The sequence below is a fragment of the Bubalus bubalis genome, chromosome 11 (assembly GCF_019923935.1).
Source record: "Bubalus bubalis isolate 160015118507 breed Murrah chromosome 11, NDDB_SH_1, whole genome shotgun sequence".
In the NCBI taxonomy this organism is placed as follows: Eukaryota; Metazoa; Chordata; class Mammalia; order Artiodactyla; family Bovidae; genus Bubalus; species Bubalus bubalis.
In genome coordinates, this window is record NC_059167.1 from 21804358 (window position 1) to 21830177 (window position 25820).

The 25820-nt window shown below is 44.0% G+C and overlaps 1 protein-coding gene across 1 annotated transcript; it reads left to right on the forward strand.

Annotated features, from left to right (window-relative positions):
• The first annotated feature begins 1712 nt into the window (after nt 1–1712).
• On the forward strand, nt 1713–24435 carry SLC10A1 (solute carrier family 10 member 1). Its single transcript, XM_006056139.4, has 5 exons — nt 1713–2083; nt 13828–14038; nt 20759–20937; nt 21962–22158; nt 23939–24435. Exons 1-5 carry the CDS (start codon nt 1728–1730, stop codon nt 24106–24108), a joined length of 1113 nt encoding a protein of 370 aa, XP_006056201.1. The 5' UTR covers nt 1713–1727; the 3' UTR covers nt 24109–24435.
• The last annotated feature ends 1385 nt before the right edge of the window (nt 24436–25820 follow it).

Genomic DNA, 25820 nt, shown 5'->3' on the forward strand with positions numbered 1-25820 from the left:
CTTGGACCCCAAGGAGATCCAACTAGTCCATTCTGAAGGAGATCAGCCCTGGGATTTCTTTGGAAGGAATGATGCTAAAGGTGAAACTCCAGTACTTTGGCCACCTCATGAGAAGAGTTGACTCATTTAAAAGACTCTGATGCTGGGAGGGATTGGGGGCAGGAGGAGGAGGGGACAACAGAGGATGAGATGGCTGGATGGTATCACTGACTTGATGGAGGTGAGTCTGAGTGAACTCCGGGAGTTGGTGATGGACAGGGAGGCCTGGCGTGCTGCGATTCATGGGGTCACAAAGAGTCGGACTGAACTGAACTGAACTGAACTGAGGTAACAGTGTATAGCTCTGTGACCTGCAAAACTGCAGAGAGCAGCCTTCTTGAGCACACAATGTGCAGATCCTATCCCTCAACCTTTATCTATGCAGGATTCAGGAGGCCCTGGGGCCATTAGTGGAGAGCTGGAATTTTTGGGTGGTTCCTCATATCAAGACAAAATCTGTCTCCACCCTCCCTACAGAGTGTTTCACATTTTGGTCCCTGTGTATCCTCTGGAGCCTCACACAGAAAGCCTTATCTCATGTTTCAGCAAAGATGAAGACAGGAGATCCCATTCAGGCCCCTTGGATTCCAGCCCAAGCTAGAGGCAATTCTTTTGATGCTGCTCCTTGTCCCTTGCTGAAGATGCTTGACTTTGCAAGGCTGTGATGGGAGGAGAGAGACCTAGGCCACGCCCCCTCCCCCCCACCCTGACCAGCAGGTGTGCCTGCCTCTGTCCACTGCCACCTTCATCCAGAACCTGGCTCCCGGATAGGTGCAGAGCAAAAGTAGAGCAGTCCGGAAATCAGAAAGAAAAACCTGCATTCCTGCTTCCTTCTAGGCAAGTCTCCCAAGCAGCAGGGCTCCTCGGGCTGTTGACTGCAATACATCTCCCCTGCCAGGGTTCCCCCAGAGCTGCCCTTTGGGCAAAGTGCTTCCAGGCTTCCTTCGAGCCCCTGGGTCATCCCATCAGGCTCCTCCCTGGTGGTAAGCCTGCTTGGGGGCATGTTCCTTCCCAAGAACTCGTGTGGCCAGATTTGGGGTTAAGACAAGTGTTTCCCAGGCTGAGTGGGAAGGACACAGGCACTTCTCCTCTTCCAGGAGAAGGGTCATGGACACATCTAGAAGCCAGTAATTCACCTGTCCTCTGTCCCACAACCTCCTTTCCAAGAAGGAAAGGTAAAATTCAACGCTTGTTACTTCCTTGGGTCCGGACAAGGGGAGGCACCTTCCCCTGAATGAGAAACTGTGGCCTCTGGGACTGAGCAGAGAATGAGGGGCTGGACCCAGATCGGTCCTCAGGACACAGTGCCTGTGGGCGTGCTCGGAGGTGGGAGGGGGGGAGCAGTGAGGGGATGTGGAGAAGAGATATAAGGCCTCTTGCCCCAGAAGCAGCCAGGAGGTGAGAAGAGGTGTTAGTGGCACCCAGGAAGGCAGAAGAGGCTGAGGAATTCAGGAGGGGCAAGAACAGCCCTACAGAAAAGGCTCTGGGCACACTCTCTCTCTTTTGCGGCCAAAGCCAGTTGCATAATCTTTCTATTTGCTCAGATCTACATTTTGCCCTGAAGCTCCCTGCCCTGGGAAGTGATTGAGGAAGGCACCCAGCAAGGACTGGGCAGGGCAAGGAGTCAGTAGACCAACCAGGGGTGTGCAGGGTCTTCAGCCTTTCTTCCACCACTGCCGTCCAGGAGGATGGAGGCCTTCAACCAATCTTCCCCGTTCAACTTCTCCCTCCCGCACAACTTCGGCAAGCGGCCCACCGACCGGGCGCTGAGTGTCATTCTGGTGATCATGCTGTTAACCATCATGCTCTCGCTGGGTTGCACCATGGAGTTCAGTAAGATCAAGGCGCACTTCTGGAGGCCCAAGGGCCTGGCCGTCGCTCTGGTGGCACAGTTTGGCATCATGCCCCTCACTGCCTTTGGACTGGGCAAGTTCTTCCAGCTGAATAACGTCGAGGCCCTAGCCATCCTGATCTGCGGCTGCTCGCCGGGGGGGAACCTCTCCAACATCTTCACCCTGGCCATCAAGGGGGACATGAACCTGAGGTAGGACTGGGGGTGAGAAGGAAGCTACCTGGGGAGATTGCAGTCAAGGCGAAGAGCCAGGAGGGGAGTGAATGGGGGCTGGGAGGGTGTTAGGGCAGGGGGTGGCAGCCATTTATGGTCAAAAGCTAACACTGGGCTGGGGGCAGGTGCTGGGGTACATCTTGGCTTAGGCTCCAAGCCAAAGGGGCTCAGCTGGTCCAGGGACATCCTGGAGAGACCCCGCCCCTACTCCCAGGGTTGTCTCAAATGGGGCGCAAGGACTGTCTTGAAGGAATACTGTATTGATTTAAAGCAAAGGGACCTCTGGTGAACTTTCACCCATCTGCCAGGGTAGGCAGAATTCTGCTTCAAGGCCAGAGATACGAAAGGGAGTGCAGATTAGTCCCAAAGATCTCCAAGGAGATCAAGGCGGCTCAGAACTAAAGAGCACCTCCAGTTCCTGCAGACCAGGAAGGAATTGCCAAAGATCCCCCCAACTGTCTGTGCAAGTGGGCTGTCCTCTCTGAACCTCCCCTCTCCACCCATCAGAGGCAAGAACACCTCAGCGTAAAGACACAGCCAGGTAGATCCTGGAGTCCCCAGCACCAGGTCAGGGTCCCATGTCAGGACAAGCCTCACCTCAGCCAAACTGGGAGGAGGCAACAGCAGCATCCCCCCACCCAAACTATTACAGCAGAAGTCAGTGAGGGTGGAATCCTGCAGGGGGCAGCTGAATACTGGTCCTTCCAAAGAGGTGGGACTCTGGTCTGGAATGCTTCCCAGGGCAAAGCCACATCAGACCAGCTCCAGCTACAGCAGCAGCTTCTGCTGGCTGAAGAAAACTCACCAGCATAAAAGCTCTGGCTGTTACTTAATTGTCCATCTCAAGCCTGTCTCTTATGGTTCAGTCCTCAGTGGAGAGGCTAGTCCATGCCAGGCAGGGCAGTAAATTCAAAACAGTCCATCTGCTTGTGCCTGTCACTACCCTGCCCCTGACTGAACTGTACTAAGGAAACCAGCCAAGTAAGGAATCCTCTTCCTGGTGATGCCAAGTGATGCTGGAGCTGACACTTAAATGAAAAAATGATAGTGATCATGGGGGGTTACCCGGACCTGCCGCCTGAGAAGCTCTGGACTCTCCACCCATATAATTCAACCCTTACTGAGGTGTTTGATGGAGAGAGAGCCTGGCTTGTACAGTCTCTCACGGGAACATGTCCAGTATTCAACTACTTCACTGTGAGGAAGTTCTTCCCCTTATCTGATCCAGGTCCTTCCTGCAGCAAGACAAGCCCCTGACCTGATCTAGACAAGGCCCAATGCAGCCTCTGTGTCCCATACAGAGAAACCTGAACCATATCTTAATTCTGATGTAGAAGGGTTGCAACCTTGCCTGGTAGCTCAGCTGGTAAAGAATCCACCTGCAATGCGGGAGACCTGGGTTCGATCTCTGGGTTGGGAAGATCTCCTGGAGGAGAGCATGGCAACCCACTCCAGTATTCCTGCCTGGAGAATCCCCATGGACAGAGGAGCCTGGCAGGGTACTCAGGGCCTTATGGCTCTGTATCAGCAGAGCTGCGCGGGCGGGTGGGGAGGTGGGAGGCAGTGTAAAGTATAGTAGGGGAGTCTCTAAGTGTGAGTGACCAGATGTCCCAGTCTCTTGAGCCAGTGGGTGCCAGTAAGGTCCCTTTGGCAATGCCTGCTTTTTGGGGGCTTTAGGCCTCCAGCAGTGGCGCCTCCAGTGACTCATGCTGTCTTGCTCAGGCTCCTGGTCTGGGTGCCTGGGAACTGTCACTTCCACCTAGGCCCCTCAAGAGATAATACTTTGCAGGACAGCCACCTTCTGCCATAAAGCCCCTTCCCACAGACCAACCTCCCATGTACATGTAACCAGGCCTCTGACCCCACTCACCCTCCACCATCACAAGCTGCCAGAAACTTCAAATTCCAGATTGAGTTCACCTGGGACAACTTGTTACAGGTATTATAGTAATGATAATGGTGCTGATAATAAAAGACAGACGCAATGGGCCAAAGGCTCTACATGGGATCCTGATATGGCTTCCAGGAGGAGGTGCTATGAGGAGCTCCATTCTAGAGACGAGGACACTGAGCTTTAGAGAGGTTAATACATTTATCCGGGGCCTGGGGGCTCCAAAGCCTGTGCTTTCACTCAAATATCTTCAATGCCCGGTGTGGCTGGAGGATGACCGCCAGCCTCTGAGGTGTGGGCCTCCCTGCACAGGGCATATGCCATCCATCTCTGCCGTGGGTGTTGTGGGATTAGGAACTCATGGCTGGCATAGCTTCCCGCTTTTCAGGAGAAGACAGAATCTCCCTTTGAAGGTGAAATCTCCAAATTTTTCATTGTTGGCAATGATTTCAAATTTTTTAAAACACTGTGCAAGCCAAACTGTACATGTCAGAGGCCCAGATGCCACCCAGAGGCTACGGTTTAAGGCCTGTGTACAATACCATGCTATTCCCATGTGGACTAGAAAGGAGTGTTGAGACCGATTCCCTTTACATGTGAGAAAGCTGAAGTCCAGAGACTTGCTAGAGGCTTCCTGAGAATCTGTGGGCAAGCTGTGTCCGGAGCCAGTCCCAGGGTCTCTCTTGCCCGTCATTCTGCTTCACGGCTGGAGTGAGGCTGAGGGAATCCTCGTGGGTGAAAGGGGGAGGAGGCACATTCCAGAAGGCTGGGCGCCCCGCCCCGGGTGGACCTCTCAAGGCAGCCAGGCACAGCAGCTCTTTCCTCTAGGATGCCGAGAGTCATGCTTCAAAAGAGACAGTGGACCCACAGGCAAGAGAAATTGCCCTCCCTGGGGGACAGAGGAGAGAGGGCCAGTGAGAACTGGGCCCCTTTGACGACCACCTATGCCACCCCTCAAGTTCACCTGCTCACCCCCACCCGTCATCCAGCCTACAGCAGACAGCAGAGCCAATGGCTGTGGAGACAACCCAAGGATTCTCACAGCTCTCCCCACCATGAAAGACTAGGCAGGAGACAGAAGCTACTCAGGTTCCCCGAAGTCTCCCACTTCACCACAGAGACTGAGCGGTTCCCTCACAGCTCCCTCAGCTTCTGCTGCCAGTGCCTCTGTTAACAGGAGCTCAAAACCTGTCCCTCAAGCAGGGTATATACAGTTGCCCCAAAGCAGGCTGTGTGGAGGGCTCCGAGAATTTAAGCAGGAAAGTTTAAAAAAAAAAGAAATGTGCTCCATTCCCCCTGGTCCCTGGACCCCTAGACAAGGTCCATAGCAGACTCTGGGTCCTATAGACAGAAACCTGGACCATGTCTTAATTCTGATGTAGAAGGGTTGCCAGCTTCCCTGGTAGCTTAGCTGGTAAAGAATCCGCCTGCAATCCAGATTCGCAGTGTTACTACACGACAGGTCCATCTCAGAGCTACAACAGGACTGCCCTCCCAGCACTGCCCTTCAGGGTAACAGGATCACAACCGTTACAGATACCAGAAATGTAGGCCAAGAGCCCAGCCCTTGCACGGGCGGAGGAGGTAGCAGGAGGTCTGGGAGCACAGCTCCCACACACACGCCAGTGCACAAGGCACACCAAGTCCCAGAGCAAATTCCAAAGCTCCCGACATGCCAAGCCAAAGCAAGCATGACTCCTGTTCAAGGTCATCAAAACAAGCACACGAGTTTCGTGTGTGGCCTTTCTCCTAGGCAGAGGTCAATAGCTAGCGCTGTGTAGCCTACTGAATGCCCTTCCCAATCTCATTCCCCTCTTCCTACACTCAAGGAGCACCTCCCAGGATTTGACTTTCAGCCCTTCCACAAACCCTTTTATATTTTATATTATACTATGTATGTATATATCCACCAGTAAGATACACTCCTACATTTGTATGTTTTTAAACTTTATATGAACTGTATCATACTACCCGTATCATTTGACAACTTACTTTCTTTGAGATGATAGGTTTAAAAATAAAAGAGCTATTTTGTGCATTTGAACTGCAGTATAGTTTGTACCAGGCTTCCCTGGTAGCTCAGTCAGTTAAGAATCTGCCTGCAGTGAAGGAGACCCGGTTTCGATCCCCAGTCAGGAAGAGCCCCTGGAAAAGGAAATGGCAACCCACTCCAGTATTCTTGCCTGGAAAATTCTATGGACAGAGGAGACTGGTAGGCTACAGTCCATGGGGCTGCAAGAGTCAGACACGGCTTAGCAACTAAACCGCAACCACCATAGTTTGCTTGCATTGTCCTGTTGGCAGGCGTTTATGCGGCTTTCCTGCTAAGCAAGTCTTGTGCCTGCTACCCCTATGCTCACATGTGAGAGCATACAGGAACACAGGACTGCTGGGTCTTGAGGTTCACACGTTTTGATCTAACATCTATCCAGACTACTTGTTCTACTTCTCACTCCCCAGGGCAGTGTATGAAGATCCCTGTTTCTCCATGTCGTCATCTGTATTTGGAATTGTCAGATTTTTCAATTTTGCTATCTGGTGAAATGTCATGGTGGTTTTAAATTTAATTCATCATAGGCTTCCCTGATAGCTCAGCTAGTAAAGAATCCACCTGCAATGCAGGAGACCTGGGTTCAATTCCTGGGTCAGGAAGATCCCCTGGAGAAGGGAAAGGCTACCCACTCCAGTATCTGGCCTGGAGAATTCTATGGACAGTCCACGAAGTCAGAGTAGGACACGACTGAGCAACTTTCACTTTCACGGGAGGTCTAGCACCTATTCAAATCTCGTTGGCCATTTGGGTGTCCTTTCTGAAAATAATGCCCTTTGCCTATTTTTCTATGGGATGGTGGTGCTTCCTTCTTATTAATTGGTAGTCATTTGTTGTTTTTACATGTTTCAACAGTCTACTCACAGTTTGGGGCTTACCTTATGTTTTGATAATGATATAAAACAGTGTGTATTTTAACTTAACCAACTGTATTAATATTTTTCCTTGACATTTTATATTTTGGGGATTATTTAAGAAACACTTTACTGCCTTCAAGGTCATATATACATTCACCTGTGTTTGAAAAGTTTTAAAGCTTTGCATCTCACATGAAGATCTTTACTAGTATGTATTATGTGATCTAATTGTATCTTTTCCACCTGAATAGAAAAAATTCCTAGGATCAGTGAATTTTTTTCCAGCAACTTGTAACACCACCTCTTGTTGATCAGATGCTCAAATAAGCATGGGTTTATGTCTGAGATCTCTCTTCTATGTGGCTATTCTTGTACCAATATCACATTTTCTTAATTATAACTCTATGATAAATTTTGATAACTGAAAGGAATTGCTCTACCTTGTTATTCTTGGAAATTATGTTAATTATTTTTGACCCTTTACTCATTCATTTGAATTTTGAGACTAACTCTCAAGTCGACAAAAGTTATTTCTGAAAGTTTGGTTAAGTTTGCATTAAATTTATAAATCAATACTGCATTTTCCCATCCACAAAACTGGTATAGGTTTCCTTTTATTCAATCATTTCATATTAGGAAGTTCTTCCATATAATTAAAAATTCATTTACTAATAATTTTTTGTAGTAATTTCTAATTATTTTCTTTTATTGCTAATGTATTCAGAATTTCATGGATTCTATTTACTAGTTATAACAGAAATTCACTTGAATTTCCTCTGTGGACAGTTCTATCATCAGCATATTTTAGTTTCTTCCTTTCCCCTCTATATAGTTTTCCTATCTCTTGTTTTGCAATGCTAGCAAAGACGTACAGACTATAATTTACAGCAGGTAATGTGATGAGAACAGGTATCCTTCCTTTATTCCTCTAATTTTTCACCATTAGGTTTTCTATTTCCTGTAGATTTTTTGGACAGATCACCCTTTTCAGGTTAAGGGAATCCATTCTGTAGCTGCTGCTGCTGCTAAGTCACTTCAGTCGTGTCCGACTCTGTGTGACCCCATAGACGACAGCCACCAGGCTCCCCCATCCCTGGGATTCTCCAGGCAAGAACACTGGAGTGGGTTGCCATTTCCTTCTCCAATGCAGGAAAGTGAAAAGTGAAAGTGAAGTCGCTTAGTCGTGTCCGACTCTTCACAACCCCATGGACTGAAGCCTACCAGGCTCCTCCATCCATGGGATTTTTCCAGGCAAGAGTACTGGAGTGGGGTACCATTGCCTTCTCCGATTCTGTTGCTAGTGTGGTGATTTTTACCATGCATGAACACTGGATTTTGTTGAGTGACACTTTTCTATACCATTTTTTTTCTTTAATCCAATAATGCAGTGATACATATCAGTAGATTGCCTAATATTAAACCATTTTTATATTGCTGGGATAAACCCATTTTGTTCATTTTATTATTTTATAAAGGCATGGCTAGATTTACTAGGTAACATTTTGTGACTTTTGCTCCTGTGTTTGTAAATGAGAATGGTCCCTAATTTTCCTTTCTCATGTGACTTTTTTACCTTTGGTTCTAAACTCATACTAATCATATATAATTTGGGGCATGTTTCCCCTTTCTTTACTCTGAGACGATCTATACTTTGAATACTTAGCAGAACTCTACTGTAAAATCATATACATTTTGTGTGAGGTTTGTCTGGATAATAGGTTTCAAAGTGTTTACTAAATGTCTTTAGTGAGTCTAAATTGATTCAGGTTTTCAACTTCATTTTAAGTTTTTGTAGATTTCCCAGGAAATTGTCCTTTCAGTCTGAATATAAAAATGAAAATATAAGACTATCCTTGATTTCTTCTATGGTCCTCTAAAATCTCTATTGTATCAGAAATTATTTCTTTTTGCATTCATGCTAAGATCAATTTGTGCCCATTCTCCTTTTTCTTGGCTAGCCTCGCCACAAGTATTTATATTATCGGACTTTGTAAAGAACCTGCTCTTGGTGTAATTGATTCTCAACTTATATCATTTTTAAAGGTTATTCTCTCATCTTTAATATTTTCTCTTTCATTGGGTTTCTCTTTCCAACTCTTGAATAAAATGCTTAGCTCATTAATTTTTAATCTTTCTTCTTTTCCTTTATAAACATTTCATGCTATAAATTCTCCTCTTAAGGATGAATTTTATTTGTCCTTTAGATTTTTAATATTATTTTTTAAGATATAATTCACCCACCATAAAATTCACCTTTTTAAAGTGTGTAAGTCAGTAGTTTATAGTATATTCACACTGTACAACTATCACCAATTCCCAAACATTTTAATCATCCCCCAAAGAAACCTAAACACATTAGCAGTCACTCCCCATTCTCTCTCTCCAGCCCCCAGCAACCACAAATCTATTTTGTCCCTATGGATTTCATGTAAATGGAATCATATAATACCTAGCCTTTCGTGTTTTTGATTCCTTCACTTGCCGTGTTTTCAAGATTCATCTTTGTGATAGCTGATATATATAGTGGTACTTCTTTGCTTTTTATGGCTGAAGAACATTCAATTACATGAATACACCACAATTTGCTTATCCATCAATATTTTATATTCCACTTTTCAGCTATAACTAATGTTGCTCTGAACACTTGTATGTACTTGTGTAAACATATGCTTCCCTTATGGGTATATACCAAGAAGCAGTAGATAGCTCTATGTTTAACTTTTTTACAGCTGTCAAACTTTTCCAGAGCAGTTACACCATTTTTACATGCCCATCAGAAACATGAGAGGATTCGTTTCTCCACATTCTCACCGAGACTTATCATTTTTATTGCTTAGCTCTGCTAGTGGGTGTGAAGTGGTATCTCATTACCACTTTATCATTTCATTATCAGTTTTAATTTGTATTTCTTTTATAACTAATGGTGTCGAGCATCTTTTCATGTGCTTGTTGGCCAACTTTGTATCTTTGGCGAAATGCCTATTCAAGTCCTTTGACCATTTTTAAATTGAGTTATTTGGAGTTTTTTAGCTGTTGAATTATGAGTTCCTTATATATTCTGGATACTGGACACCTAAATGATTTGCAAATATTTTCTCCCGTTATGTGGGAGACTTATTTTGAGTATCCTTTGAAGCAGTTTTTTAGGTTTTGAAGTCAAAGTTACCTGTTTTTCCTTTGGTTACCTGTGCTTTAGGTATCACATCTAAGAAGTCATAGCCTAATCCTAAGTCAGTTCAGTTCAGTTGCTCAGTCATGTCAAACTCTTTGCGACCCCATGGACTGCAGCACATCAGGCTCTTCCTGTCCATCACCAACTCCCAGAGCTTGCTCAAGAGTTGGTGATGCCATCCAACCATTTCATCCTCTGTCATCTCCCCATATTTTAAAATACTATATTCTTCTATTCCTTTTTCCATTATGATTTCATATTCAACCCATAAGAGAATTAAATGTTCTATTTTTCCAATAGTCCTTTTGGAGTATTGATTACTGAGTAAACATTTGTTTCATCTCTCCTTTTTTCATAGGCTTAAAGTCTCAATTCTGGCCCCTCCCTTGGGTATTAAAACATAAACACCAGATTACCAAGACTAACACCCTATCATCTACTCCTCCACATGCTGCAGCTTAAGCACAAGCCTACTAATTACTCGACATTCTTTGTTTCTAGTCCCTGGAATCCTCCCTCCGTTTCTTACAAGCTGGAGTTTGTGCTTAAGTGTTTTAGGTGTTCATGAGTATGTTGGGGGGAGGTTCTCATTCAGTCCACAGTATCTTTTGAGGGTCTCTCCTCAGCTTCTGACTCCTTGTGATACATCCACCAATTATGTTCTTGATGGCTATACTCCAGACCCTTTGGACTAGGATGTAGTTGATGGTCATATCAAGCCCTCATCCCCAACCTTCTCACTAGAATGGACGCCAAAGCATATATTGTAAAGTAAATGTCTACAAATCCAAGAATGTTCCCTAGCAGCTTCCTCTCCCCGTTGGTCTTTCTGAAGGGCCTCTTCCTACACAGTGTTCTGAGATTAACAAGGATGAGATTCCAAATGCAGATAGCAATAGGGCAGTTAGGGTACCAATGAGAACTGGGAAGATACATTGTTATTCAGGATCTGAAACTCACACTCAATTTATCTTAAATAATGTTAAAGCCAAGCCAAAACATAAAGGACATGAGAATATCAATGTTGGGTGTGTGTACGTGTGCATGCTGCTTCAGTCGTGCGCAACTCTTTGTGGCTCCTGGACAGGAATGTAGCCTGCCAGGCTCCATGGGAATGTCCAGGCAAGAATACTGGAGTGGGCTGCCATGCCCTCCTCCAGGGGATCTTCCCAACCTAGGGATCGAACCCACATCTCTTACATCTCCTTTATTGGCAGGCAGGTTCTTTACCACTAGCACCACCTAAGAAGTCCTCAAGTGTTGGGGACTAGATTATTATTCAAGATATAAAACAGGTCTGATGAGCAGATTATCTTGTCACTTGACAGTGGTAACTATTGCTGCCTTCTCTAATACTCCACTATTGTGCTCCTTCAATTAACGTGTTTTTTTACACAGTCTTCTTAATCATATGGGCTTCCCTCATGGCTCAGCTGGTCAAGAATCCACCTGCAATGTGGGAGACCTGGGTTCAATCCTGGGTTGGGAAGATCCCCTGGAGAAGGGAAAGGCTACCCACTCCAGTATTCTGGCCTGGAAAATTCCATGGACTATGGGTCGCAAAGAGTCAGATAAGACTGAGTGACTTTCACAATTAATCATAACCTCTGTTTACTGCTTTTTCTTTGCATGTTTTTTGGTTTTTGAAATCCCTCCCATGCCACCCACTCTCAAAGACCAAGTGCTCTATAATTGTGTATACATTCAAACTCCCTGAGAGAAAATGTTCTTGATGTGCTTGATCTTTGTTATTTTAGTCAGACAGAACCACTATGTCCAGCCATGCCCTAGACTCTAAAGGCAGGCACTTAGCCACTGTAGATCAGATGTTATTCTATGATCCAACGGGCTATAGTCAGTGATGGGATCGCACAGCTTTTTTCAAAATGGGCTGTGCATATGTACAAGTATAGAGAGCAAAAAGAGTTCTATTACGGAGGAGATCAAAATGGCTCCTTTCACAGTGAAGTGTACAGGTACCTGGGTTCAAATCTCAGCCTTCCCACCTTTGTGATCCTAGGCAAGTCACAACCCTTCAAGTCCCCAGCTTCCTCATCAGTAAAAAGGAGATCATATGCTTACCTCCTCAAACTACTGGCAAGAGGAAACAAAGCAATGCATTCAAGATTCTTCACGCCATGCCTGGCACACAGCAGGCACTCCACAAATAGTACAGGCATACCCTGGAGATACTGCAAATTCATTTCCCTACCACTACCATAAAGCAGAATATCACAATGATGTAAGTCATGTGGATTTTTTGGTTTCCTGGTGCATATACATGTTACTTTTAAACTATACTGTGACTTATTAAAGGTACAATAGCATTGTGTCTAAAAAAATTTACATATCTTAATTTAAAAATACTTTATTGCTAAAAAATGCTAACCATGATCTGAGCCTTCAGCAAGTTGTAATGTTTTTGCCAGTAAAGGGTGTTGCCTCAATGTTGATCAGGATGGTGGCTGCTGAAGGTGAGGGCGGCTGTGGCAATCTCAAGAAGCAACTCCGTATCCATTCAGGTTTTACCAGGTGTTGCAGCACTTCAGTCACATTTGCAGGCTCCACTTCTAGTTCTCTTGCTATTTTCCCCCCAGTCACGTCTGTAGTTGCTTCCTCTAGTCTTGAATTGCTCAGTCATCCACGAGGCCTGAAATTAACTTCTTTTAAACTCCTGTAACATTGATATTTTGACCTCTTTCCAGGAATCATGAATGGCCATCTAGAATAGTAAATCCTTTCCTGAAGATTTTCTGTTAACTTTGCACAGATCCATCAGAGGAGTTACTATCTGTGGCAGCTGTAGATGCATCTTCTTCTGATAGAACACTGTTTCGTCTGCACTGAAAATCTCTTTAGCATGGCCATCTTCACTGATGATCTTAGGAAGATCTTCTGGATAACTTGCAGCTTCTACACAAGAACTTGCTGCTTCCCCTTGCACTTGCACATATATGCATATGGCAAGAAACATCCATGTTTCTTCTGCAGATTCCTCACCTCTCTGAGCCTTCCTAGAATTGAAGAGAGTTCAGGCCTTGATCTGGATCAAGCTTTGGCTTAAGGGACTGTTGTGGCTGGTTTGATTGTCTCTTTAGATCCCTACAACTTTCTCCATAAGGCTGTTTTGCTTTCTTCTCATTCCTGAGTTCACTAGGGTAGCACTTATAATTTTCTTCAAGAACTTTTCCCTTGCACTTACAACTGGCGTTTGGTGCAAGAGGCCTGGCCTTCAGCCTGCCTGGGATTTCCACAGAATTTCCTAAGAGTAAACATTTCTACCTTTTAACTTAAAAACATAAGAGACATCTGACCCTACCTTTCACTTGAACACTTAAGAGACCAGTGTGGGGTTTGTAATTGGCCTAATTTCAGTATTGTGTCTCAAGGAACAAGGAGGCTCGAGGAGACAGAAAAGGGGGAGCAGTCAAAACACACACAACATTTATATCCTTGAAGTTCGCCATCTTACATGAGCATGACTCGCAGTGCCCCTAAACAATTACAATAGTAATATCAAAAATCACTGTGACAAATACAATGAAAAAGCGTGAAATACTGCAAGACTTACTAAAACATGACGAGACACGAAGTGAGCAAATGCTGTTGGAAAAACAGCACCAATAGACTTGATGCAGGACTGCCATGAACGCTCATTTTATAAAAACACAACTGTGAACTGCAATAAAATGAGGTACGCCTGAATTAATGAGCGCCCTCTCTCTCTGCATTTTTCCTATGTCTCCCTCTCAGCATCGTGATGACCACCTGCTCCACCTTCTTTGCCCTGGGCATGATGCCCCTCCTCCTGTACCTTTACTCCAGGGGCATCTATGATGGGTCCCTGAAGGACAAGGTGCCCTACGGCGGCATCATGATATCACTGATCCTGATTCTCATCCCTTGCACCATAGGCATCATCCTCAAATCCAAACGGCCACAATACGTACGCTATGTCACCAAGGTAAGAACCTGGGGGTCTGGGCAGGGAGTGAGAACCCCACCATCGTAGCAGTAAATGGCTTGAACCGAGTCATTTGGGCTTTTTCTGTGTCAGTTTTCTTTCCTTGCTTAAAAAAATAGTCTGCTATTGATACAACCTACTTCATGAGATTGTAATGCATATGAGAGCAATTTTTGAAGCGTTAACAGGAAAAAAAGGAAAACACCACACACAACATACAACCATTTTGATAATTAAGCTTTTATCATGTACCTACTAGATGTTACGTTTTATGCTACTCTCTAAGGATTCACTGGCCTCAAAGTTTAATCACAGAAAATCAGTAACACGTGAGAAACAAGACCCAAGAGTGTATAGTCAGGCATTAGCAGAATGCAAGAAGGTAAGGTTAATAAGGGCCAGGTAGTCAAGAAAGGCTTCTCTGGAGGATGGAAGGAGGGGTGGCCTTGAGCGAGATCATGAATAAAGGGTCAGATTTGGGTAAGCCTAAGGAAATGCCTGAATAGAGTTCAGAGGGAGACCAAAGGCAAACATGGCTGACTAGATGAGAAGGTGGAGGGGAAGAGACCAGAAGAGCTGGTAGGCACACTCATAGCACTTTGGGAATGGGATGGGAGGAAAGTGGAGAGTTGGTCCCAAAGGGTGTGGGGGAGTGCTGTGAGGGCACCATGCCACTGCCTTGCCTTTGGAAAAACCAGACCCTTAGAGAGCTCCCTCTGACAACTCTTATGACCTTGGAGCTCACTCCCCATCAGTCTCTCCTCTGGTTCACTGCTCACCCCTGGGATCCAAGTGCCAACCTGGTCCTCAGGATAAACTCTGCCTCCTGAAGGCCTGTTTTTGTTCCTGCCCCTGGGTCTATGCCTTTGAGCCGGTCTACAGGGTACACTACTTGGAAGCGCAAGGCTTGGCAGCAGCTTTAGGTCTGGAACAGAGGTTTGGTCGGGTTTCCAAGGTCTTTCCATTTTCACAGTGCCATTGTCAAAGGTAGATTTTTGCCCTTGCCCTGGTGCAGTCCTAATACCACAGCCACAGTTCCCCTCCTGACCTGTTGGAAGATGTGAAGTCTCCTGCCAAATGGCTGGTCACCCCACTCTGCTCTGGACAGCATCTTCCGTTTTCACCCTTGCTTCTCAGTAATCTCCTTTTATTCATCACATCCTGTATCCCCACAGCCTCCTCCTCACTCTCATTTTTAGAATGACACCATATTAATTCTTCCCAATCAACATCGGTTCTGGTTTACATCTCTCCTTTTTTTTTTTAGTTAAGTAGTCACTGGACTGTACGTCCTTCAGCCAACACCTGTCTTTCCTCCCCATCCTAGCCGTGCTCCCAGCAGACACCCACTGCCCCCACCTACCTTCCACTCCTACCCAGCCCCCAGGGCTGTTCACCAGTGACCAACCCTCATCAATCAGTGTCTACTCCTCAGTCTCCCATCCACTCACATTTTGATGACCACTTGCTCCACTTTCTTCCCCAAATCCGACAGACATGTCTCAACTATTCTTTTAGTGGTTTTTGATATGGCTGACCACTGCCTCCATCTCAGAAATCTTTCTCCTCAGCTTTAGTGACAGGGCACCTGCTTTCCTACCACCTCTCCAGCATTTCTTTTCAAACTCCCTTGTGAGTTCCTCTGGCAAAGGTTACTTCTCTGCATTCAGCCCAAGGTTTCTGCTTTTCTTACCTAAGCCCAGGACCTTCCCACCATGAGATCTGGCCCATCTCAACAGCCATCTACAAGCTGATGACCACCAGAACAATAACTTCAGCGCTCACGTCTCTCCTGACTTCAGAATCCATGTATTAACTACCAAATCTTTCTACTGAATATGCCTCAGGCATTTAAAACTCAGTATGTTTTAAATTTAAACCATTTCCTCAAACTTGCTCTTCCCTCCTCCCTGTGTCATCATCTCAATGAAGCATTTAATGTGCCCAACTGCCTGAGCCAGAAACCAGAAAGCCATTCTCCGCGTCCTCTCTCCCTCCCCACCCACACTAATCACCAATTGCCAGTTCTGCCTTCTTTTGCTTGAGTCCATGTCTCTCCATCCCTGCATCCACTGTCTTCATTCAGGCCACTCTTCTCTCACACTCAGCTACTCAGTCTTCTAACCTGGTTCCCTTACCTAATTTTAACCTGAGTCTGGAAAGAACAAACTATCATGTCACTCTATTGCTTAAAGCCCCTCATTGGTTCCTTATTCTGCCCCAGGAGTCATGAGGCTCCTCAGCCCTTTCTTAATTTGGTCTCAACCAACCTCTCCAGTGTCAGCTCTTTTCTTTGCACATGCCCTTCCCTCTGCCTGGAATACTCCTCTCTCCAAAGTCCCACCTCCCTCACCACCACCTTTCACTGGACACATCCTTCAAGTCTCAACACAATTAGCACCTCTTCCGGGAAGCTGTTCTCAACCCACAAGCTTGGACAGAATGTGTGTCCTATTTGCTCCCTTATCACCCAACATCCTTGTAGCATTTATTGTATTCGAATTAAAAATACCACTTGTTTTTATTCCCCACACACCTGCAAGAAGATCCTAAGGCTGTGTCTTAACACTGAATTCTCTAACACTCACATCTAATGCCTGAGAATAAACAAAGGAATAGAGGACAAATCCTGTCTCTCCCACACATGAATAGAAAAACAAAAAACCAGAAACATGAACCTGTCATCTCACTGAAGAGCTTGTGGAATGTAGAAACAAAAGGAAAAATATATCACAGAAGATAAAAATGTGAAATGACCCCGATATCACTTAAGCAACTCTGCCCTCCTCCACTTTGTAGGTGAAACCAGAGACTAGAACCCCAAAAGCAACTGATATAACATGTCTCCTGATCTAAGTATTCTTCTGAGAATGACAAATACTGTAAGCGATCACTTATATGTGGAATCTAAAATATGACATGAATGAACTTAACTGTGAAACAGAAACAGACTCACAGACATAGAGAACAGACTTGTTGCCAAGAGGGAGAGGGGCAGTAGAGAAGGATGGAATGGGGGTTTGGGGTTAGTAAACTGATGTATACAGATGGATGGACAAGGGCCCACTGCATAGCACTGTCAGCCATATTCACTATCCTGTGAGGAAATGTAAAAGAATATGAAATGTATCTGAGTCACTTTGCTGTACAGCAGAAATTAACACAACACTGTAAATCAAGTACACTTCAATTTTTTTTAAAAAAGTCTTCTGAGGATGGAAAAAAGAATCTCAGATCTTAAAGCTAGAGAGGGCTTCAAAATGAGGTAGTCTCCTGCCTTATTCTCATTTTATATATAGAATAACTGAGGCCCAGGGAATGTCTCTCATTCCTGTTTTGTTACACATCCATGACTCAATTCTACAGCAAATGACCCCAGAGAACATTAAAAGGGCTGAGGTATACCTGGACAGAAAAAACAGGAGCCAGTAACAAAGAATCACATAAAATGTAAGTGTATCTTGGGACCTGCTTTGCCGCTGGCCAAACCTCCAAGGTTAGACAAGCAGAAGGGCAACAGCTCCATTTATCAATTGCTCCCAAACAAGATATCATTCCCGTGAGGTTGCAGATAAAAGTAAGTGGCCAAGATGTAAAGGCTGAAATTTTCTTGCTTTTACATTTCTTTGAGGACTATGCTCATTCTTAATCTCCCCGATTCATAATGTAGTGAGTTACAAGCTGCAACAACTGTCCCAGCTTCTTTGCATACCAAACACTCCTAGAGACTTTCAAACCAAAATTACCCAACTTCTGATAAGTGGCTCTGACAGAAGCTATCTGTTCAAACTCTGCTCAACCAGTTGCATTCCCTAGTGAGAGGTCACATTTGGACACACCAAGATACAATTTTAAGGATGCCCTATTTGGGCTTCCCTGGTAGCTCAGATGGTAAAGCATCTGCCTGCAATGTGGGAGACCTGGGTCTGGAAGATCCCCTGGAGAAGGAAATGGCAACCCACTCCAGTGTTCTTGCCTGGAAGATCCCATGAATGGAGGAGACTGGCAGGCTACAGGGGGGTCACAAAGAGTCAGACACAACTGAGCAACCCTTTCACCATTTGGAAAGGTAATTCAAGTAATACTGTAACTCACCCATGCAGGAGTTTATTCAAGCCTATGTGGTTAGAAAGTTGGTGAACCTGAGCATGACAAGAGTCCAGGTGCCACTCAGCATAAGCCACTCACCACTCTCATTATAATAAGGATCCCACCCTGACATTGACTCAACCACGCTACCTATGCTTTCCCCATACCTGTTGCTACTGATCGAAGACCTGACTCTCCTTTGTCTCAGTTTATGCCACCTTGTGACTTCTGCAGCCTGCGGGCCTCCGTGTCAAAATTTTCACACTTGTCTCTGCTCTTGCCTCCCTTTCTCTGTAACTCTACAAACTCCCTAAATGAGAGGACTGATTTCCTCGTTGGGTCACTCACCAACCAGGTCACCTACATGGGAAGACTTTGGCCAGGTTATCTCCTGGATCACTGGCAAGCTGAGCTGGCTGCCCATGAACAGATGGACACTCAAACAGCTTTAGTCAGCAATGACAGGGCAATGCAGGTGACAGAAAACATGGTCACCTATGGAAAAACAACTACTGTGGCCTCTCTTCTTAGCAAGAGGTCATGGACAGGAGATCCAAGTGACAAGAAACTGTGGGATGTTACACTCCACTCCTTTCCCTACAAGCTACAAAGCAGTCAGTGGTTCTAAGATGCTAGGTGCTGTGCTGTCAACCTCATTCCAAAAGCTGAAGGACTCACCAGTTTACATATCTTGAGAAGGGCTAAGCCAGTTTTCACACCCGGGTCACATCAATGTCTATGCTGACAACCACTCTAAAGGCCCCAAGAATGGGAGAATGGGAATGAGGGCTTGAGATTAATCCTCATGCAGGCAAAGAGGGCTTCCGGATTCACAATCCTTGTAGCCCAATACCTCCTACATTCTTCATTACCCTCTTCAGAACAAAATCTGGACATCAGGTAGAGGACAAACCCAAGAGGCAAAAAATCCAAAAGGAGAAATTAACTCAAAACCCAAGGGTGAACTAAGCAGTTAATCAGTTAATTTTTGTTGTTCAGTCACTCAGTCATGTTCGACTTCTTGCAATCCCATGGACTGCAGCACTCCAGGCCTCCCTGTCAGTTGTATCAGCTAATAGTCTCTCAATAAAACTTGAAGTCGTTACTAGTGAGATTCCTTCCTATCCTGGGACAGGACCACCAACAGTATACGTGCTGTTTTATATGATTATCAGTTGCAACATGGTTTAGAAACACGGAACTGCACAGTTGCAAGTAGAGCAACATAAACAAACGTTAAATTGTCACTAGGACAACATTGTGAATGTAATTAATGCCACTGAATTACACACTCAAAAATGGTTAAAATGACAACTTTTGTGTTCTATATATTTTACCACATTTTTTTTTTAATTGCATTAGGAAATACCAAACACAGGTGTGAAATGAGCTAGAAATGGAACCATAACCATTACAGAACACAGTAAGTTCAAGGAAGGTTTGCTGCACACACTTGTACTGAGAAGACAAGGCTTCCCTGGTGGCTCAGGGATAAAGAATTCGCCTGCCGGTGCAGGAGATGAGGGTTCAATCCCTGGGTCAGGAAGATCACCTGGAGAAGGAAATGGCAACCCATCCAGTATTCTTGCCTGGGAAATCCCATGGACAGAGGAGCCTTGTGGTTGCAGTCCACAGGGTTGCAAAGAGTCGGACACAAGTTAAGTGACTAAACACCACAGCTCAGAGGATGAGAGGGACAGAGCTTAAGTTTATGCATGTATTTTCATCAGTTTAGATGTCACTCTCTAAAATGCAGACACGTAACACTCTTTGAAGCCTTGAATCCTCCTTAGTAGAGAAAATTCTTAACATTCTAATTTCATGATAAATTGCCTACTGAAAATTCTAAGTGGTATGTAAGATCCAACTATAAAATCGTAATTTTAAAATAAACAAAAACATACCACTGTTTCTGCTGACAGTTGCTTTCACAGCTCTCACCTGGGGTAGGGTGGACCTGCACTGTTTCTAAAGATGCATTACCTGAGCTATCTGAAACTCCTTTTAGGAACTTTCCTATCATCCCAATTTGCAAGTCACTCAAGAAAAGCACTCATCCCTATACATCATTCAGATCTAAAACCACATTATCTGACTGCATTACCTGCTTTAATCAGCATTGCTTCAAATTTTTGGCAACTTCCAGAAATCAGATTCATCCTAAAATAGATGAAGTCCCTACCCATAAAAGAGGTATTTAAGACAAGTACGACAAGTTCTAAGAACAGCTTCTACTCAGTTCCAAAATATCCAGAGCATCCAAAGTATTGCTGGGATGCGTAAAGAGAACTTTCATTTACAATACCCACTTTGCCAGAGGGCTGAATAGTCTCATCCTTCAGAGTCACAGCACTTCACTGAAAACCCGCTACTCAGAGATGTCTATCAGAAACTATGTCTGGCTGAGCTTTCAGTAACAAGGTAATCAGATCTATGACCTCCAGCAAGCTGCCCAGCTACAGGTAAGAATTCCAAGATGACGATAAAGGTCTTGCGTACTCCCTTCCACTTCAAATATGTTTATTAAAATGTTTTCCACCTTCGGTATCCACCAGCGCTTCCCTAGCTCTCTGTGTTCCTCCGTATCCCCACACCCTTTTAACTGCCTTTTCTTCTTGTCCTTATTCGCAGGGAGGGATCATCCTCCTGCTTTTGTGCAGTGTGGCTGTTGTAGTGCTCTCCGCCCTCAACGTGGGCAAGAGCATCTTGTTTGTCATGACACCACACTTGCTGGCCACCTCCTCCCTGATGCCTTTCATCGGCTTCCTGCTAGGCTACCTTCTCTCTGCTCTTTTTTGCCTCAATGGACGGTAGGTATTATTGTTTTAGGTCCCACTGTCCCACGCCTTTCAGGAAAAAGATAAGATCCACAATCTGGGGAAGATAATTTTTAAACAATATATTCAAATGCAAAAATGGAACAAGGCAATTGGACTGAGGAACAGTGGGGAGGTACTGGATGAATAACACAGAGAAACAAAATCCAAAGGTATCTAATCACACAAAGAGGAACAGTTCATGGCGAAGTGCTCCCTAGCAGAGCCTAGATTCCACCACCTGCCCAACTCCCTGGTAGTAAACGGCAGCGGAATAGCTCCATGTCTTCATGACAAGCCTTGATGAGGAAAAGGATCCCTTCCACTTTGCCTCCTTTTCTGTCTAGGTTTTAGTTGTAACACACCACCTTGGGGTGGCAACTTTATTAATAAATGTGCAGAGACCATGCTTACAATTTTTTAGCAAAGATCTATTTTAATCACTAATTGCAATTCAGTGAATAAAATGTTGTATTAAATATAACAGTACATTCTTTAGCCCATAAAGTGTAAAGCAAGAGAATGTGTCCTAAAGGCAGATAATGGAACCAAACTTTCAGTTGTGAAGACATCCAAGCCAGAAATCAGACCACAGGACAAGGTTCCCAGACATTTAGACAATCTTTTACTTTATGCTGAAATCATATTTGTCCTATATGTAACCCAACATGTGCCAATGAATGATACTGGATCGTATCTTTTCTCCCCATAGCCATTTTCTCTAAAATTCATTTTGGTAATTCCACAAGTGACAAACTGTAGATTTCTAAGCTAATCAAAAATTCCCTCATTAAAAACTCCCCAACATGGACCTACTGGTCACCATTTTCCACAAGGCTGGATTAGTGACCTAAGAAATGGGTCAATTTGACTTTTCTCAAAACCCTGTGCACGTGGCTCAGTTCCCTCTTTCTGTGTTGGACTGTCAGTCTCTCTTATAAAGTATTTGGGAGAAAGATGACCAAGTGAAGTTGCTTCACTTCTCTGAAGGCATTTGGTTGTTTTTTAATCAACACAGATGCAAACGCACAGTCAGCATGGAGACTGGATGCCAAAATATTCAACTCTGCTCCACCATCCTCAATGTGACCTTCCCCCCTGAAGTCATCGGACCACTTTTCTTCTTTCCTCTCCTGTATATGATTTTCCAGATTGGAGAAGGGCTTCTCCTTATTGCCATCTTTAGGTGCTATAAGAAATTCAAGACTCCCAGAGGTAAGTACTGAATCATTCCCCTTTGAGCTCTACTCTCACCTGGGACATGTTTTCACCAGCAATTGTCTCTGGCAAGGACCTTTCAAGAGGGGCTGTAACCCATAAAGTCATTAGGAACCAGACAGCACCAATGTGCAGGAAGGAATTTCAAAGACTCAAACTACCCATAGTAAGTGTATCTCATTTTCGCTGGGAGAGTAAGCTGTGGACTTTGCCTCATGGAACAGAGGGGATTTGGGCTGCTTTAACTAGGGAGACCACGCGGATGAATCGGACAGAACGGTCTTAAGCGTTACATGGTTACGAGATCAGTAAGATTCTGTGTTAAGAGTAGGTTTCTCAAGCCATGAAACCAGGTCAGAGCCCCAGCACCACTGGCATTGCTTTATGAGGGAAAACATGAAAGCAATGCAGTCTAATAAACCAGAACCAAAAAATGAGGATTCCAACTCTGGTTACACAGTAACAAAAAGTCAACTATTAATCTAGATTTAATCTAATTACTAAGGGATTAACAAATTCCTAGCCAATAGCATCTCTTTTTTAAGATGCTCAAGAGTATTCATTCTCTTCAAGATACAAACTTCAAGAAAGCCCACTGACTCCTTTCCTCAAAGTGAACATCAAATCTTTTTTTTTCTTCAGTATCTTTTTTCAAACCCAGAAAACTCAATCTCACTTGGTAACATATTTCAGTATTTTGTAACTCTAAACATTAGTATATTCATCTTAACCACTCATTCTTCAACTGACTCAACTTCCTATAAACTTGAAGATGTCTTGAAGACCTCTTCAAGACCCAGAGACTGATTCACACCCTAGGAGAAAGAAACAACTTACCCTGGTGGAATTTATCTTACAGTAGCAAATGAAGACTTACAGTAACTTAAAAGATGTAATCTTGGTTATCAAGCAGCCAAAAAGAAACCAATAAATAACTGATCATTACTTATGAACCATTTTTACTCAGCTCTGCTTGAAAACTAGAGCTATAGATAAGTATGCAGTCTGATACTTCTCTAAGATTAACTCAAGCTATTTGTTACCATTCAAGATTTCCACCCTCTTAACAAAAAAATTCCAGATCCCCAGGCTTGCGGTTTTAGTACCACAAAGGGCTGAAATGCCAAGAGGCCATATTCTACAGCCTCTGGCTCTAGAAATCAATGTATGTAGGAAGATTTCTTGTGAGAAAACTAAGTGAAAATTACTCATCTCACATACTGTCTGGGCCCAAGTAGTGTTCAAGTTTAAGGATCTGTCAGTTTTTGCACTTGGGACCCTTGTACCCTTCTAGAAAGATGGGAAAATGGGAAAAGTGAACCCTAAGCATCTCTCCTTGCTACCACCATGTAGGCAGAAGTAAACCCAACACCACAACAGGCGTAATGGAAACACCTCTGGGAAGACTTCTCACTTACAGTGCTTTGCTCCCTGCCCCCACTGGTCCCAGAATGCAAGTCAACCATTGCTTACATGGACTCAACTCAACTGTACCGCTTGTACTAAGATGATAGAGACGGAGTGAAGCAGAGTCAGTGCTCTCTAGACCTTAGCACTCTTTATTAGACCCTTTGTTACTAGTATTATCATTAGAGTTGTTGAGGGGAAACCTAATTTTTCCTCAGTTTGACTAAGTCATGGGGAGAGAGGTGGTCAAGAGATACGAGAAAAAAAAACAGCACACCCTAAGGGTAAGTTGATATTATCCCCCAGACAGAACAAGTTTCTTAATCACTCTTTTGTTCTTCCTAACCCATGACCCTTTTCAACTTTACAGATGACACAAAAATGACCTACAAAGTTGATGCAACTGAAGAAACCCTCCCAACAGCTCTGGGAAATGGCACTTACAAAGGGGAGGAGTGTGATGTTGGGTTTACTTCCGGCTTCCCCAAAGAGATGGATTCTGGTCAGAAGGCAATTGAGCAACTCAACATGGCAAACTGAAGAGAGAGCAGAAAGAGGATCCACCTGTGGTGTGATTAGTCTCTCTCCAGCATTTCCAGCATAAACTATTAGTCTCTCTCCAGCATTTCCAGCATAAACTATCAGAATCATTAAGCCTTGCATGGAGAACAAAGTGGGAGTCTACCCCACAAGGCTTACCTGTCCTCAGGACTTGATACCTGTTTTAAAAAATCAAAGACTTATTCAAGGACAGCCCTATAAAGGCAGGCACCAAAACTGCCTTTGCATCCCTAGAACAGTGCCTAATAGGCATATAAAAGCAATTTCTGAGCTGGTCAATAAATGGGCTTTCACCCTAAAATCAAATATCAAAATTCCGTTCCCAGTTTTGTGACCCAAAAGGGAAATAAGACGCTCAGGGTATTGTAGGATTAGTAGACTTCAGAAGTCATTTCTAACCTTTAGATTTAGAAAAATCTAGATCCCATTCTTTCCCTTTTGACATCATTGGCACCAAAGCTACTGAGAACATGACACCAACTGGCTAAGACAAACTCACAACCATTCTGAAATGAAAGGACATTCTGGAGAACACAATTCTGGAAGAGAGCTTTAAAAAAGAAAGGGAAGGAGAAGAAGTATAAATACCAAGAGAATAGTTTCCCTAATCTAATAATCTACCCCATCAATTCATTAGGTATCAGTAGTTTTCACGTTATGTTCAAATTTAAAATCGAGAGTAAACTATTGCCAAAATTAGTGATTGCTAACTTCAAAGTACTGAAATTCTTAAATTTCCAATTTTTCCCAATGAAATTTAGACATTTTCCACACTGCTCATAGGCAAACACATAAACACACAGGCACATTAAGTCAAAGATAAATAAAAACACTTGCAAACAGCTGACTATACCCAGGTTCCTTGTGAATTTCATATCCCTTAATGTGATTAAGTACAAACGGAAACCAAGGCAAGGTAAACATCTTTGCATCCATCTGGCAAATCTCCAGAACTATCACTACTCCCAACAGAACACCAACTTGGATCATTAACCACCTCTTAAAAATGCTAATTTGTTTTTTAAAAAATTGTAAAGATATCTGCCACCTATCAACCTTACATTCTACCTACATTTACTTATCTGTTCAAATTGTCTTCTCTCGTATCTAGCTGACATCATCTACTAGAAGACCTGGTTAGGAAGAATAATTAAGTTCAGCTTTTTGAGTTAAGTACGGCTGAACTTGAGATATATTACACTCAAATTTCTTCCCTTAGAGGACCAAGCTGAACCCTGAATAGCCAATCTCCATGTTGCTGAAAATTCGAGTATAATTTAGTCAGCTCTCTGTATCTGAGATTCCACGTCAACTGATTCAACCAACCATGGACCGTGGAATACAGCAAGAGGTATTTATTCAAAGTCTGTATATAAGCAAACCCATGCAGATCAAACTTGCATTGTTCATGGGCCAACTATATATAGAAAAGTAATTACAGGAAGATCCCTGGTGGTCCAGTGATTAGCAGGACTTCACGCTTCCACTGCAGGGGGCAGGGGTTCAATCCCTGTCCGAGAACAAAGATTCTTATGCCTCACAACACAGCAAAAAAAAAAAAAAAAAAAAAAAATTACGTCACACCACACAAAACCTGCAATTGGACACAACTGAGCAACTACCTGTAAAACCTGGTCCTAAAACTTTGCTTAGGATTACAGCCACACTCATTATTTCTAATGTTCTGTATC

Bases quoted from the DNA above. Each gene is read 5' to 3' on its own strand.
- SLC10A1 (XM_006056139.4), top strand. From the start codon at position 1,728: ATGGAGGCCTTCAACCAATCTTCCCCGTTCAACTTCTCCCTCCCGCAC. The intron at 14,039-20,758 runs GTAAGAACCTGG...CCTTATTCGCAG, and splicing joins ACGTACGCTATGTCACCAAG to GGAGGGATCATCCTCCTGCT. The intron at 22,159-23,938 runs GTAAGTACTGAA...TCAACTTTACAG, and splicing joins GAAATTCAAGACTCCCAGAG to ATGACACAAAAATGACCTAC.